The 17,787-nt window shown below is 44.8% G+C and overlaps 1 protein-coding gene across 1 annotated transcript; it reads left to right on the top strand.

Annotated features, from left to right (window-relative positions):
• Nucleotides 1-3,418: 3,418 nt before the first annotated feature.
• Nucleotides 3,419-13,763, top strand: Gprc5d (G protein-coupled receptor class C group 5 member D). The gene is made up of 3 exons (XM_059256969.1): nucleotides 3,419-4,313; nucleotides 11,997-12,064; nucleotides 13,539-13,763. Exons 1-3 carry the CDS (start codon nucleotides 3,419-3,421, stop codon nucleotides 13,608-13,610), a joined length of 1,035 nt encoding a protein of 344 aa, XP_059112952.1. The 3' UTR covers nucleotides 13,611-13,763.
• Nucleotides 13,764-17,787: the final 4,024 nt, after the last annotated feature.

Here is a 17,787-nt window from a genome sequence, read left to right as displayed (position 1 = left end):
CCAAGCCATATCTCGGCTATTTGTTCTGATGCTTTTAGCGCGTAGAAGCCAAAACAATGAGGTGTGAGTAATTCGGATGTGTGTTGGCAAAAAGGGCCTCATATCCTCCAGGCCCAGCAACAGATGGGTTTATTCTATCACCCTAGATTTTTAAATAATGATAATTAATACTTAAGCCGGGTCCTTTTATCTAAGGTGCTCAAAGGGCTTTGTGGTCATTAACCCATTAGTTTACCTGCCTCAAGCCATCTCAAGGTCAGGAGTGCCTCTTCATACAACAAAGAGAGAGGACCATGACTAACCTGAAGGAAGGTGGGGAAGTGGAGGTCACCAAAGTAGCTCAGCTGGAAAAATTCCGTGGAAACATCTCCTCTGTCTGCTGGCAGAAATCACACCACTCACGGAGCTCTTGAGTGAATTCTTGTGGATGTCCATCCGATCCCCTGCGGAGTCCCCTTCCCCTTACTGTAAGCTTATCCTGACAGTCACAGAGGGGCAATGGTGATGGTCCTGGAAGTTTCTTCTCTCAAGCGAGAAAATGGCCTCTTTGAAGTTAAGGAGACTCTCAAGACAGAAACATTCCAGAATGAACCTGTCAAGGGTTTGTTAAAGACCCGAGGTCTTGGCGGGTGGTCTACATTAAGAAGCATATGCTAGGCCGGGCGGTGGTGGCGCACGCCTTTAATCCCAGCACTCGGGAGGCAGAGCCAGGCAGATCTCTGTGAGTTCGAGGCCAGCCTGGGCTACAGAGCGAGATCCAGGAAAGGCGCAAAGGCGCAAAGCTACACAGAGAAACCCTGTCTCGAAAAACCAAAAAAAAAAAAAAAAAAAGAAGCATATGCTGACAACCACACTGTGAAAAGGCATCTCCTCAGAAATATTAGATTCACTTGCTTCATCAAACCACGCACCTAGCAGATGCTCCACACGGGGCCAGGTGCTATGGAGAAGACAAGAAAGTAAGATTCATACCGAGAAGTTGGCATATTTCTTCTTGGTTTTTTTGGCTTTCGTTTTTTAAGACAGGTTCCTCCATTGTAGCCCTGGCTGTCCTGGAACTTGTTCTGTAGACAAGGCTAGCCTCAGACTCAGAGATCCATCTGCCTCTGCCTCCCAAGTGCTGGGAGCAAAGGCGTGCGCCACCATACCTGGCTCATGCTGACATATTTCTTGTTTATTGTTATTCATTTATTTACTTTATTATTTACTACTTTACATATTTATTGACAAAAGTAACTCATAAATTAGGTCCCAAAAGTTAGGATTTCTTTCATTTAGAACAGAATTTGTTCTTAGGTATCAGAGAGTTTGGTAGAGGGTAATCCACAAGGGTTGGAATGACCCAGGAAGGCAAGAGGGTCTAGGAGATATGATGAACCAACCTTGGATGTAGAAGAAGGCCTTAGATGAGAAACAAGGTGCATGGACAAAAAGGTAAGGGGTCATTCAAAGGAGAGACAAGCTAAGGCAATCTAAGACAAGCTGAGTGGGTGGGTCTTATTTCTTTTCAAGGCTCTGGGGAAACAAACTTGGCTAAACCATGACATCTGGAGATCTGGGTGGAATATGGTTGGATGGAAAATGGAGAGCTGGGTCCCAGGGTATCTCAAACCCAAATTTGGTGCACTAATGCGGGATCTTCAAATTGCATATAGGGAAAGGATCACAAAGGAAACTGGGGGGGGGGGCATTTTGTAGGATTATATGTGTCACCATAGAGAAAATAAGTATGTTATTTCAGTATCAGCTGGTGACCTTTAGTTATGAATTACTCCATCTCTGGACCCAGGAATGCCCAGCTGCCATGAGACCCAAAGCAAGTGTGTTGATGGTGCTGGGAGACGCCAAGAACGGTTTGTCCAGGAAAGAGATCACTCACAGTGAGCAGCCAGGGTCTCAGGAATGATTTCCCAAAGACAAGGAAAGAGCAGAGAGAAAGGATTCCTCTTAATTTCACAATTTGATCCACCATCAGCTATGTGAGCACCAGGGGTAGATAAAATTGCCCTTCTATATGCCCAGAGAAAGCCATGGTACTTTATTAAATGGAAGCTCTTCAGAATCTTTGGATTTAAATCAGAGTTTGGGAGAAGCCCCTGAAATAGGCATTAAGCATCTTCCCCATAGCTTCCTAAACACATTGGAGTAGTAAGGAAACAGATTTCCCTAAAGTCACACCTCTCTGGGCCAAGGCACCTCTGGTCAGCAGTAAATGAGAAATAATTGTTCTCACCAAAGGATTCTATGCAGAAAAGTTGCCGTGAAACTGGACTAGGTGTGTCTTTCTGTCCTTCCGGTTCTTTTTATAGACACTTGTGGGCCCTGAGTGCGGTCCTGCAGGTCTTCCGCCCGTCTGAGGAGAGATTAAAGCACCTGAGGTCGTCTCCTCCTTACTCACTTGCAGTCACAGCTTCATCACCACCACCACAGCCTCACTGGCTTCCAGAGCAGCCACAGACAAGGTAGGTTGGAGTCCGGCGACTCTGGTGTCAGCTGTCAACGGGGACCACCACTCCTGCCAGCTGAACTTGGAGTAGCTAAAGGGGAATGGAGCTAGGAGTATTCAAGTGCAACAGGGCATTCTGTATTTGTTTATGTTGTTGTTGTTTTATTTTATTGGAATCAACATGTGGTTGTTTTTCTAGGCCACCTCAGTTCAGTCAGGGATTTTAGTTCTAAATATCTGTAAAGTTACTTGAAGGAAGGTGACATTTTGCATACTTTTTTGGTGAACAGATAACAGTGTCTAATAATAGCCCATTGCATTGGGTTGACTTGAATTAAAATGAAAGAAAAGATAGTCATTCCAGTTATTGGGGAAGATGGCTGGCCTGTCTGCTTGAGGCAGGGCATCCATGTTTGAGACAATCCAATCAAGGATGCCTTGACATTCTGGAGCCCGATACAGCTAGAACCCCACCGATCAGACAAGAAGATTCTGTTTGCCTTCAAACGGCCTTTGGAAATTCTGATACGAAAATAGAAGAATTATCTGGAGTCCCCAAGGGAAGAGCATTCTGGCTTCGCTCTGCAGAGACGGAGCTAAGGCAGTGTCGAAGGGTGTAGGTTAGCCTTCTTCCCATCCTTGTCGTCCTATACACAGCAGTTGTAAATGTGGGCATAGTAGAGAGGATGGTGTTCCTATGTTTGTAGATATACTTGTATCTACCAGATCTTTATCCCACCCAGGAAAGTTGGTGTTTAGAGAAGTGTTGAGAGATACAATGTTACTCTCCTGTTTCTGGATGACTCTTTAGTAAAGCCATTCCCTGCATATGCTCAGGTGTCTTCATTTGGAATGAAGGACCGGACTCCCAACAGGCATTCTTGTGGGTGGCTATAAAGTCATGAGTTATCTTCATCTTTTTTTCACAGGAGACCAGACATCCATTTTCGTGAGGTCCACCTATAAGTCACCATGTATGAGGACTGCATGAAGTCCACAGAAGACTATTACCTCTTCTGTGACAATGAGGGGCCATGGGGCATTGTGCTGGAGTCCTTGGCGGTGATTGGCATAGTAGTTACAATATTGCTGCTCCTGGCATTTCTCTTCCTCATGCGGAAGGTGCAGGACTGCAGCCAGTGGAACGTGCTTCCCACCCAGTTCCTCTTCCTGCTGGGTGTGCTGGGGCTCTTCGGACTTACTTTCGCCTTCATCATCCAGCTCAACCAACGAACTGCCCCTGTTCGCTACTTCCTCTTTGGGGTTCTCTTTGCTATCTGCTTCTCCTGCCTCTTGGCTCATGCCTCCAACCTGGTGAAGCTGGTCCGGGGTAGAGTCTCCTTCTGCTGGACCACAATTCTGTTCATTGCTATTGGTGTCAGCCTGTTGCAGATCATCCTTGCGATAGAGTATGTGACCCTCATCATGACAAGAGGTTTGATGTTCGTGCACATGACACCTTATCAGCTCAATGTGGACTTTGTCTGTCTCCTGATCTATGTCCTCTTGCTGATGGCCCTTACATTCTTTGTCTCCAAGGCCACCTTCTGTGGCCCATGTGAGAACTGGAAGCAGCATGGAAGGCTCATCTTTGCCACTGTGCTGGTCTCCATCATTATCTGGGTGGTGTGGATCTCCATGCTCCTGAGAGGCAACCCTCAGCTCCAGCGACAGCCACAGTGGGACGACGCGGTCATCTGCGTTGGCCTGGTCACCAATGCGTGGGTTTTCCTGCTGCTCTACATCATCCCTGAGCTGTCCATCCTCTACAGATCGTGTAGACAGGAGTGTCCTCCGCAAGGCAACGCTTGCCAGGTCCCAGTCTACCAACGCAGCTTCAGGATGGAGAACCAGGAACTCTCCAGAGGTACATCCCAGAGGGCCTGGGGCGGGGAGGGCAGAAAGATCCCAGAGGGATCTCAATGGCAAAGGCCAGATTTTTGATGAGTCATGTCAAGTATAGAGACAAAGCCTTTTAGAACCAAGGGAAAAGAAGATCTTCCAAAACAGGCTTTATGTGGAAGGAACAAGACTAAAAGAATTAAAGGTTCTAGATGAAAAGGAGTGACTGTTGCTGAAGCTTGACAAAGAAAGTCACCCATTCTAAAATGAATCAATTAAGCTAGAGTGGGAGCACGCAGAGGTGGATACAAGAGGATCAGGTGTTCAAAGTCATCTTTGGTGACACAGAGTTTGAGACCAGCTTGAACTACCTGCATGTCTCAAAAATAATAATAAAGTAAACAAATAGAATAAAATGAGTTAACCAGCCCCAGGGGTAGATCAGGCCATGTAAGTTCAGACATGTTGGCTGTCAAGCACAAAAGTAGACCCTGGCAAAAGTAACGGACATTTTAAAAGTTTAAGTCTGAAAGCTAACTACCAGATAAAGTGTAGAGCTGATCTGTGGGACTCACGAGAGCCACAGAGTACAACAACTTCCGGGTTTCTATTTTGCAAGTTGTTCACTGTTTCAAAAAAAAAATCTTTCAAGGCTATAAAATAGTCCATTTAATCTGAATCCTAAGTAAAAGCTCAGATGTGTAATCATTAGTAGACAGGAAACAACTGTTTATGTGACATTTTCTTGATAATTTCTAGGTCACATGTTTATCCATATAGAAAATCAAGCTCCTGTCTCTGTTTTGTTAGGGGTTGACATTATCCATGATACCAAAGATGCTTGGTCCCTATCAACCTATAGGAAATAGTGGCTAATTTCAGTTATCTGGAACTGTATCAAAACTCATTAATTCCTCTTATGGAACATCTGACATTATCTACAGCCCAGTGTCATAGCTTTGCATCACTTGATATCTTAATAGACAACTGATTTCTCCCATTTTCTCTCTATTGTGTAACAAAGATGCTATTTTATATATTATATGGCATACATAATGTTCACCAGGCTCAAAAACATTTAATGTAAGCTTTCCTTTTAAGTACGGACACTTTCTGAGCTGTTATCTCTAGTTAATTACACATTCAAATTAAATCCTGTCCAGATAAATGCATCTATTAGTTCTTTTCAGTTCAGTTGATGGAGAGTCGGAAATTGATGCTATGTATCCTTCCTGCAAAATTAGGCCTTGCTGTGGATGCTTCACGTCCGATCCCTGAGGTTTTCAGGGGAAACTGCAGATTCTGTCGTTCTTTAAAATTCCTTTCAGAGTTCCTACCCGAAGATGGGATAAAAGTTGCTATTTTCTTCTTTTGTGCCATCCCAGAGACAAAGAAGTTCTTGCAGTATCCTACTATCCCAAAGCATGCTTGCAATGACCCTTATTCCCTGACCCCAAATGTTAGACATGTGTTTGAGGTGTTGTAGGGAGGGCACCACCCTGTCTCAAACAAACAAACAAAAAGATTTAAAGTGTTGCCAGGTGTGGTGTAACAACCTCATAATCCCAGCATTTGGGCAACTGAGGCAAGAAAGTCCATGTGAAGTTGATGCCAGCCTGTGTCTCAGGATGAATTCCAGGCCATATGAAGACTGTCTCAAAAACAAGGTATTATAAGGAAAGTCTCAGAGCTCACGGAAGTCTTCCATCAGAACGATAGTTCTGACAGAACTATCATACTATCCAATCAAGATTAGAAAAATCCATTTCTTGAGCTGGGTGGTGGTGGTGCACACCTATCCAGCACTCAGTACTCAGGGGGCTGCAGGAAAGTTGATCTCTAAGTTCAAGGCCAGCCTGGTCTACAGAGTGAGTTCCAGGACAGCTAGGACTACACAGAGAAACTCTGTTTCAAACAAACAAACAAAAAAAAACCAAAAAAACAAAGTGGGCGGTGGTGGCATATACCTTTAATCCTAGCATTCGGGAGGCAGAGACAGGCAGATATCTGAGTTCAAGGCCCACCTAGTATACAGAGTGGGTTCTAGGACAGCCAGGGCTACACAGTAAAACTCGGTCTAAAAAAAAAAAAGGAAAAAAGGAAGGAAATAAACTCCATTTTAAACAGGAAATAGTCTGCCGATGATAGTTATTGCCAGTCATTTGATATTTTTTGGGGGAAAATCAATAGTATAGTGCTTTAAAGATGCAAATTGCCCTCCAAGATTGGGCAGAGTCACCTGAAAATTCAGAGACTAGAATCAGAACTTAAGTCTGGGAAAACGCAATTATCAAAACATGAAGAGAGTAATTAAATGCAATAGAAAGTGTGGGGTTACAACTAGCTAGGGAAAAAGAGAAACCAAGTAGAAACAAGCCAGCACCTTGGAAAACCACGGGTGTGATCGTGGCTCCCGTGGAGGCAGCTGGAAAGCAAATCTCCGTGGCCCATGATCTTGTTTATTGAAGGAATGATCACAGTGTAACTAAACAGGCGTGTGGCTGGGGAGAACAGCCATGCCCTTGTTCTCGGCATCAGTCGGTCTCCAGCATCAATACAGGTCTGGGATCCACTAATGAGACGCGTGGGGCACTTGGGGAGGCTCTGTGGAAAACCACAGTCATGATTAAAGGCTTTCAGCGCCACACCTGTGTGGAAAGGTTAGGACAGTAAAACTGAGTTGGTAGTTTCAAGTTTTATGCGCCTTTCTCATAGCCGATCCAGGCTCTGTCTGTCTCCATTCTGTCCTGAAACATGGCATTTTGTTCAGGTCCATGAGGCACAGTGGCCCTGTGACTCTTCTGACTCACGCTGTTTGCCACCGTGGCTCCAACGGCATTGCTATTTGATTTAGCGCTGGGCTTATAAAACCAGAATTATGCAGCTGAGAGAAAAGGAGTCAAGGGGTGATTAGCAGAGAATTTCACAAGTGTGAAGACATCTCTGTGGGAGGCAGTTGTCCCACTGTTCTCCATCTCCAACTAAAAATGGGGTAAAATGAACTTGAACCAGCACATGGAGGATTGATACTAAATGGGAAAGTAAGAGATGGTAAAGGATTTGCTGAAACCGATCAGCAAAAGGGATTAAAGACTCCATCCAGTTCCTGGAAGTCTTTGCAAAGATTAGGCTTTAAAATCGCTCTGAAGTAGCTTATGGACTTAATTCTAGATGACAACAACATCTGGAGACAAATGCAACCAGGCATGTCGCTACAGGACATAGCACAAATGGGCAGATTTACTTATATTGTAAATGTGTTCCTAAACAACTGGATAAATAGTGCTGACTGTGCAAACATGAGACCTGAATTTGATGCCCAGAACCCATGTCAAATGCCCAAGTGTGGTGGCACACATTGTTATTCCAATGCTGGGGAGGCAGAGGCAGGCAGATGCCTGTGGCTCCCTGTCCAGCTAACCTAGACAAATCAGTGAGTCCTGGCCCGTGAGAGACCCTGTCTCCAAAAAAACATGATGGACAGAGCTGGGGAGATGGCTCATTAGGTAAAGCACGTGTTCCAGAAGTGTGAGGACCATGGTTCGGGTCCCCAGCATCCATAAAGATGCCAGGCAGACATGGCAGCCTTGTTATGCCAGCCCTCACCAGGCAGAGACAGACAGGAGATCCCCAGAGCAAGCTAGCCAAATCGGAAACCCTAGGTCCAAGTAGAGACCCTGCCTCAATATGTAAGGTGGGGGGGGGGTGATTCAGAGGATACTCATTGTCAATCTCCAACCCCTATGTGTGTGTGTGTGTGTGTGTGCACACTACACACAAGCATGTATGCACACACACCACACATATGTAAGAATTACCATGGTGAACAGTATCTATGGAACAACACCCAAGGTTGACTTCAGGCCTCCCCACACATGCATACACACATGTGAACCCTCACATACTTAAGCATGCACACACAGCTGTATATTGATGGAATTTTCAAACCAGTTGTTCTTCATAAGACTTCTTTTTTTTTGTTTTGTTTTTGTTTTTGTTTGAGTCAGGGTCTCATGTAGCTCAGGCTAGCCTTGAACTCCTGACCCTGCTATTTCTGTCTTACCAGTGCTGGGATTACATTCATACACCCCACACTCAGCTTCACTTGAGCACATATATATCTATGTAGTCTCACAGCATTTGATTAATATTTCACAAGTTCAACATATTGTTAGGCACTGGGAATGTTATCATAAAGATACCCAAGAATAGTGCAAAAATGTGTGTATAATTGAAGTAATTAAAATGTATAAGTGAAGAAGCCATTTATAAATTATGTTTGTGCTTAATTAACTTTTATATGTATCTGGGATGATGGTATTTTAACATATGCCTCTTTAACTTGATTGATTGATGGACTATGTTGTTTCTATTTGAAGTTAGTGGATTTATTTCAGAATAATTGTTCTCCTAAGTTATAGCTAACCCCCAGCCCCCAAATCCATGGCCACTTAACTATACCAGCTGTTCATACTGAGAACTTGAAGAGATCATAAACACATTAAATATCAGTTACAGATCTTCTGGGGACAGGACAGCCCTCCCCCCAATTATTGCCTGCTTTATCCAGTGTAGATTAAGTAGAATATTGTTCGCACCAGGCTTGCTAAAAGCAAGACCTACCTGTCTTTAAAGGACTCGAGCTGGTGGGCGGGATTCTGTCGAGCGCCTGGATGGGTATTAGCGTGACGAGTTTCAAAGGTATAAGACAAAGATAAGTGACGAGCTCAACAGTGAAAATGGTTCAGTAAGTCTAAAATGAGTGAGCCGTGAGAAAGCCTGTCCTGCAAACGTCGGACTCTGGGTTTCCCCAGACGGATCAGCTTTGGTTGGGTATGGTCCTTTTCGATACTCTTTATTCTGTTGTTTTAAATTGTGTGTGTGTGTGTGTGTGTGTGTGTGTGTGTGTGTGTGTGTGTGTGTGGACAACTTCCAGGAGTCGGTTTTTCTCCTTCCACAGTGGGATCTGGGGCCCAAACCCAGGTAGGCAGACTTTTATGACGAGTGTCTTTACGCACTAAGCGATCTCACACGTCCCCATTTTTTTCTTCAAAGTGTACCTACTTTCCCAAAGGAAACCCAGTGGAATAGACCCAGGTGACAAGTTTTGCCTGCTCTTTTACAGAAAGCTTTCTTTTTTCTTTCCTGTCACTCTAATATCAAAAGAAAAGAAAAGAAGAAGATTTCCCACCAGTTGGGAGTAGAAAGATTCTTCCCTGGAGCTTGGGAGTCTAGTGGACAGGGAAACACGGGGGAAGGTCAGTGAATGAGTGTCACCTTAGAGTTGAGTAGGAGAAAGAAATTCTGGCCTGCTGTTACACAGGAAAGTATACTGTGTATTATCTGGTTTGCTTTAATCTAGAAAAAAGAATTGAAATGTTTTCATCATAAAGAAATGGCTAAGGAAATGTATGTTTCCCTAGATTTGAACATGGTGTGATGTATACATGTATGGAAACGTTACGTGGTCCCCCACAATGCACACCTAAGATTCCATTACAGGGACTGGTGAATGGCCCGGTGGGTAAAAACACCTGCTGCCAAGCCTGACCACTGGAGTTCACTCCCCAGAACCTACTTGGTAAAAGGAGAAAACCGACTCCATAAAGCTGTCTTCTGACATCCACACTTATGCACACACTCACGTGTACCCCCCATACATACATACATACATACATACATACACACAAAAAAATAAAAAATAAAAATAAAAAATAAAAAAAGGACAAAAATGTTGAGGATATAGCTCAGTGGTAGAGTGCTTGCCTAGCAGGCAAGGCTGTGTTCAATCCAGCACTATTTAAAAACAGAGCCAAACAATAACAAAACAGCAAGAAACACTACACTGCTTAAACGGTTATAGGTGAGGGCTGGAGACAGCTCAGGTCTTTTTTTTTCATTATTATTATTAATTGTTGGCTGTTGTTATTGTTGTTGTTCTATCCCAGGTCTCTGGGCTATCCAGCCTCTGGGTCCTGGCCCTTAGGGGTGAGCTCCCTCTCAGGGTGTGGGTCTCCACCTGTCCAGTCATCAGTTGGCCACTCCACAATGTCTGCGCCAAAATGTCTTTACTGGAGCACATCTTGTGGGCAGGACAAATTGTAGGTCAAAGGGTTTGTGGCTGGATTGGTATCCCAACCTCTCCACTGGAAGTCTTGCCCAGTTACAGGAGATGGCTTATTCAGGCTCTGTATCCCCTATTGCTAGGAGTCTTAGTTAGGGTCACCTTCATAGATCATTGGGAGTTTCCATTGCACTAGGTGATGGCTTAGCTCTTAAGAGCAAATAATGCTCTTGCAGAGGACTGGTGTTCGGTTCCCAGCACCCAACAGACATCAATTGTTTGCATCCTCGGGAACGTAGGGAACAGGCTTGCTATTATGATCATCAGGCTTTTCCTTTTATTTCCACCAGGAAGCAACATGAACAAAAAGTTCAGGAACTTGACAGACAAGGAGAGGACAAGTGTCCCTCTTGAGAGAGAAAAGGGAAGTAGACAACACAAATGGGGGTCCCAGGCCAACCTTCTCCAGGGTCCAACCGCCAGCACCGCAGCCTCTAAGTGTGACCACTACTGACACAGCTATGTCTGTGAACACCCAGACACAAGCATGTATGGAGTAGGTGTTTGGGCTGAGAGACAGAAGTTCCTGCCTTCATAGAGACTGCTGCCCAGTTGAGGAGACTGTCACTAAACAAATAACTGTGTATGTGGTTATTCTATGACAATACAGTATTTCTCTAGGGAATTCTCTCTCTCTCTCTCTCTCTCTCTCTCTCTCTCTCTCTCTCTCTCTCTCTCTCTCTCTGTGTGTGTGTGTGTGTGTGTGTGTGTGTGTGTCTGTGCATGTGTATGTGTACATGTGTGTGCCCTTAGGTGCTCATTATTTGTGGTGCTGAGAATCAAACCCAGGGCCTTCCAATGTTGGGCAAACTCTGGAAATAATTTTTTTATTATGTCCAGTTTTAAAATTTGAATCTAATTAGCCTGGGCATGGTAGCACACTCCTGTAAACCCAACACTCAGGAGACTGAGGCAGGAGGATCACCAAAAGTGACTGCAGCCAGTCAAGATTACGAAGGAAGTTCTAAGCCAACCTGGGCTGCAAAGTAAGTCCCTTCTCAAACAACAACAATAAAAATGAATCCAAGCTTGTAGAGAAGTCAGCCTGCAGGGACAGTTGAAAGTCTATGATCCCAGGGGTCACTGTTAACTCCAAGACAGAGGCCATGCCAGCCCAGGGTTGGGTCCTTTTCTGGAAAGGTATGATGTTCTCCTGCTTCTGCAGTTACTACATCCCCGTGTGCTTTTCCTGAACACATGTTCTCTAACATTATACAACTTTCCTCCTAAACATTTCAAAGATTCTTTTAAATTAGATTTTTTCAAGGGCTGGATGTGATGGTACACACCTGTCATCTCAGTGATTGAGAGCTGGAGGGAGGAGTATAATGAGTTCGAAGCTAGCATCAGCTACATACTGAGTTTGAAGACAGCCCAGGCCCTGTGACACCGTGTCTCAAACTAACAGATGAGGGAATTAAATGGATGAATGAATGAGCAAACCCACTGGGTTGTTTTTTTTAATAGCTGCCACAACCAAGTAGTCCTTTTAAAGCACCAAGAGCCAGTTTGCCAGCCCCTGAGCCTCCTCGCAGTCCCGGTGACTCCAACACTAACACAGCCCTTCCCTCCTTTGGCTTTCAGCCCGAGACAGTGATGGAGCTGAGGAGGATGTAGCTCTAACTGCACATGGTACTCCCATTCAGCTGCAGGTAAATGTGCTCGACTCACTCACCTAGGAAGACATGGCGAACACTCTTTCCTTCAAGTCTATGTCCAGTGACTTTCACTGACCTGAGGGAGGACAGGCAGGACAAGCCAGACTCAAGCCACACCAGATGGCACAGGAGAGGCCCCCAGCTTAAACCCCGTGAGTCTCCTCCCTCCACACCATCACCTCAGTGTATTCTTCCCAGGAAGGACCAAGTCAAGCATCGAGATCTGTGTGATATTGAGGAGGCTGGATAAGCTCTGCACCAGGGTCAATGGAAGTCTGTAAATATGCACGAGCGTTGAATCTGGTTTTAGTATCGGCTATCTAAATCTGTCCCCTGTCCCCTGCACCCTTAACATCCCCTGTGAATCGCTCTTAGCCCTGACAGGCCAGGCCATCCTGAGAACAGGGCTGGGTCTCGTTACCATCTGGAAGCCCAGATGGATGAACCAATTTTAATCCTTCAGGCAAAAGCAGAGGGAGCTCTGCTGAGTCAATTGGACATTCCACGTCACGCTGTGACACATTGAGCTTTGATGGCTCACATTCAATCAGGTCCTGAAAGCCCAAAAATACCACGTTGGGGAAAACCTCCTCCTGTGTGGGGACCACAAGCATCTGAGATCCAAGAGTAAAAGCTACTCTCCCATCACTTGTCCACTGAACTTTATGAGGAAACTGGTCAAACTCAGCTGTCCCATCTGTAACTGAGAATTTGTGTCTCCCTGAAGGGCACGTAGGCCAGGACATAGCCACACATCATTTGCTCTATTCAACTCTGGCAGCAGGGGATGGGAATGGGGAAATTTTGCACAATGAGAGAAAAAAAACTGTTTTTATCCATTCCTTCAGAGTTTCTTGGATGCATTTCCAATTCTAGGAATCAGCTATTCCATTGCCTTGCCAAGAGAAAAAAAATCTTATTAATGACGAACAGTGAAATCTGATATAAATAGGTTTATGTGACGGTTAGTTCCAATGTCAAGTTTACACAATCTAGAGTCACCTGAGGAAAGAGCCTCAAGGAGGGATTGTCTACTTTAGCTTGACCTATGGCCGTAACTGTAGAGGATTGTCTTAATTACTTTACATAGTATGGAAAGATCCAACCCACTGTGGGCAGAACCACTCCCTAGGCAGAGGATCCTGGATCACATAAGAGGAAAAATAGAACCCAGAACAAGTTAGCAAGCAGAGTGAGCATGCATTCATTTCTCCTTGCCTTTGACTGTGGGTGTAATGTGATTAGTTGGCTTCAAGTTCCCAGCATCTTGACTTAAAACCTGGAATAACCTTTCTCATCTGAGCTGCTTTTTGTGAGACCATTTTATCACAGCCGTGGGAATAAAACCAGAATGATCTGAAAGGTTGTTTTGTTTTTGTTTTTGTTTTTTAACTAACAAAGAATTAAATGATAGTTAAATGATAATATTTGGCTCCAAAGGTTGCTAATGGCATCCATTCCTTTCCAGACTGTTGATCCCAGCCAGGAGTATCTCATCCCACGAGCTACACTAAGCCCACAGCAAGATGCAGGATTATAGAGCTACCTGAAACAGAATAACACAACCTGGAAGACTCTGTCCTGACCAACACAACCCTAACAGTCCCAGGAGAACTCACTGGACACACTGTCAATGAAGTGTCCATCCTGTCTGCCTCTCTGTTTCCTTGCCCTTCTGGACCCATCTTCTGAAGTCAGCCCTGTCCTGCATAATTACAATCTTGTTGCCACCCTACTTTACTGTGTCTTCTGCATTTATTGAACTACATTTTTGTCTTTCTTAGCAATGCTTGGAAAATTAGTGTCTCCTATTAATGGGGCTGAAATAAACACCTCGGTGTGAAGAGATGGGGGTCATTCTAATGTGACAAAGGATGGAGACCAGCTGCCACTTGGAACTGGATTGCCCCTCTGGTTGTTCTTCAACCGTACTAAAAACCATGCCTAGCGAATGCTACCAGCTTAACTGTGCGTAACAGTTCAGTTCAAGCCTGGCACAGTGGCGCATGCCTGGAATCACAGCACTAGTTACCTGTAGATTGTGTGGTAAGTAGTTTCAACTTGTCCTTGGTGAATCTGCAGTCAAGCTGGGACAACTAAGATCCTGTCTCAAAAAAACAAACAAAACAGTTCAGGCCAGTACTATTAACTACGTTCACATTGCTGTATTTGAAAGTCTTCTAGAAATTTCTCATTCAGAAAACCTGAAATTTTACACTCACTGAGTAACAGATCCCTACCCCACTCCCACTGGCCATCACCATTCTACTCTCTGTGAGCTTGACAACTTTTGACGCTTCATATAACAGAATCACACTTCATAGAGTGTGTGTCCTTTGGGGCCTTGTTTCCCTTAGCATAGGATCCTCAATGTCCACCCACGTTGTATCTGAGGGTTCTTTGGAGATATTTCATTCATTTTATTTACATGTGTTTATACAAGACTACTTGTCTGTATGTGAAACATGTTAGGACAGTGTCTGTGGAGGCCAGAAGAAGATGTCAGATCCCCTGGACCTGGACTTATAGGTAGTTTGGAACCGCCTGATGTGCTCAGAACTGAACCTCGGTCCTCTGCAAGAGCAGTAAGTGCTCTTAACTACCGAGTCTCTCCAGCATCACCCTTGTCTCTCACCATGTGGTGTTTATTGTAACAGGATTTCTGTTTTGTTTCTTAAGGTTTACTTGTTTTACCTGTGTGTGTGTGTGTGTGTGTGTGTGTGTGTGTCTGTGTGTGTGTGTGTGTGTGTGTGTGTGTGTGCAAGCATGCTCACACACGTGCATGGCATATTCCTGCATGGAATGCACATGGAGGTCAGAGGGCAACCTCAGATGTCAGTTGTTGCTTCCACTTTATTTGAGATGAAGTCTCTTTTGCTGTTCGCTGCTGTGTAGACCAAGCTAGCTGGCCCACAAGCTTTTTGTGGCTTTTCTGTATCCACCACCTACATCCCAATAGACACACACTAGGGTTCCAGACACCAGTGTTACTGTGTTCAGCTTTCACGTGAGTTGTGGGCATGTGAGCTCACATCCTCACACTTACCCACAAACACCTTACCCACCGAGTCACCTTCCCAGCCCTATCCATTTGTTTTTGAGCCAGGGTCTTTGGTACAGCCCAGGATAACTTCAACTTCATGATGCTCTTCCTTTCTCTGGTGCCAGAGGATTTCCTTCTGCTTGGAAGGTAGCTAGCATTGCTTTGTATACCTATGCTCCATTTTCTAGGTACAGAACATCTGTCATTGGGCATACGGGTTACTTCCACCTGTGGCCACTGTGGACAGTGCTACAGACAGCTACAGGGCTACCTTAAATCCCGCTCTCATTTCTTTCAGGTATATCTCCAAAGGTGATAAATATATCTGGACCATAAGAAATTCCATTCTTCAGTTTTACACTATTAAATTTTAACGTATTTATTTGAGGAGACCCATGGCATGACATGTTTGTGGAAGTCAGCAAAAAAATTTGTGGGAGGCAATTCTCTCTTTCCTCCATGTGGGGTCCTGGGGGTCAAACTCGGGTCATTAGGCTTGGCAGTAGGTCCCTCTACCCACTGAGCCATCTTATTGGCCCCATTCTGAATATCTTAAGAGACGTCCTACTGTTTGCTATTTATGTCTATACCATTTTATGTCTGTCAGAAATGGAGAGAGAGAGAGTCCCAATATCTCTACTTCCTTGAAAACCCTTGTTATTTGTTATTTTGTTTTCATGATGACATCCTAGTAGGTGGAAAATGTCTAGTGACCTTTCATATATTAAAAAAAAAAAAAAAAAAAAAAAACCTTTAAAAGGTTGAGGAGAAGTGCTGAGGATGTAGCTCCATGGTAGAGTGCTTGCCTGGAATGCATGGGGCCCTGGGTTCAATTCCCAGCAATACATCTAAAAAAAATTTAGCCAGGTGGTGGTGGCTCATGCCTTTAATTCCAGCACTCAGGAGGCAGAGGCAGATGGATCTCTGTGAGTTCGAGGCCAGTCTATTCTACAGAGCCAGTTCCAGGACAGCCAGGGTAACACAGAGAGACTCTATTTAAAAAAAAAAAAATTAAGGAGATAGTACAATGGTAGAGTACTTGCCCAGCACGCATAAAGCCTTGGGTCCAGTCCCCAGCACTGTCAAAACAATATGAAAAATACAGGAAGGGATGGAGGGAGGAATAGAAGAATAACAGGCAGCAGATGGGGGGAGATAGCTCAGCAGGTAATGACACTTGCTACCAAGTTTAATGTCCTGAGCTCAATTCTCCCAAGAAACCATAAGAAGGAAGGAAAGACCCAACTCCACACTCTTACTGTGGCATGCACACACCCATATACCCCACACACATGCCACACACGTGCACACGTGAATAAATAAATGTAATTTTCATTAAAGGGGCCTGAGTATGGAATTTGAAGGTAGCCTAGTCTACATAGGGAGTTCCAGGACAGCCAGGGCTACATGATGGGGACCTGTCTCAAAAAAGAAAAAGAAAGAAGGAAGGAAGCAAGGAAGGAAGGAAGAAGGGAGGGAGTCCAAATGCTGATGGACCTGTGGACAGTGCTACAGTTTTCTATATTCTAGAGACTGGTAGCAGAAACCTCACACCACAACACTGCACAATGTACATAACATGGACATTGCCAGGGACCGGCCGGCAGGTGACCTCCCACAGTGTTGCCACCCAGGGACAGCTAGAGATAATAGAGCGGCAGACAGCCCTGCTTTCATGTGCCATTAACAGCTGATGCTCATAAAGGGCACCACGCAGTGACCATGAAAGGCAGTCTGACTGCCTCAGTGACTTTGATGAGCTGGTGCCTCTTACTAATTGTCTGCCTTTGTGTCTAACACCACATCCATCCTAATGGTTTCATCTGTCCCAAATTTCTTATACGTAACAGGCACAAGACCAAAGTCAGAGACGTGCATCCACAATGCCCCTGGGGGTTGAATATAGCCCCTTACCTTGCAGAAGAAAAAGCAGAACTTCAAAGAAATGGGATGCCACTCAGTAGTCACTAGGGGTGGCCAGCTTGCCTGACTCCTAGGCCCGTCCTCCCCCTCTGTAAGGAGTCTCTATGTCTCTATTTCTGTATTAGTAACTTAGGTGTGTCCCCCTGAGAGCCAAATGATGTATTTCAGACCAGTGAGTGTTGAGTGTCTGTGTGATGGCACGGTGAAAAAATAACAAAGGCTGTGTGTGTGTGTGTGTATGTGTGTGTGTGTCTGTGTGTCAGTGTGTCTGTGTGTGTGCCAGAGAGCCCTTTTAATGGCCAACAAATAGCACAAGTTGCTCCCTAGCAACAAACATATCCTGAGCAACTTCAAGGAATTAGAAATAGTTGTAGGACTTGAGCCCAGACATGGCAGACACCACTGATCAAGCAGGGCTTGTGTTCTTGTGGAATAAACGACACAGTAGAGATAATTCCAGTGACATGACTTCTTCATTTCATATATGGAGAAAAGGGCCTTACCTGGGATGGTATGGCTCACTAGAGGCTAAACAAACACTCCGTGTGTGTGTGTGTGTGTGTGTGTGTGTGTATGTGTGTGTATCTCAAACTATAGTACACATGGAGTGGGTGGGGCATGAATGAGCTCATCTGTGTGCCAGACATGTGTAAAGGTCAGAGGAGAACTTTCAGGAGTCCATTCTCTCCTTCCACGGTGGGATCTCTCTCTTTCTCTCTCTCTCTCTCTCTCTCTCTCTCTCTCTCTCTCT

Source organism: Peromyscus eremicus, chromosome 3 (genome assembly GCF_949786415.1).
Source record: "Peromyscus eremicus chromosome 3, PerEre_H2_v1, whole genome shotgun sequence".
Lineage (NCBI taxonomy): Eukaryota > Metazoa > Chordata > Mammalia > Rodentia > Cricetidae > Peromyscus > Peromyscus eremicus.
The sequence above is the reverse complement of the archived record's forward strand: the minus strand, read 5'-3'. Positions and strand labels throughout refer to the sequence as shown.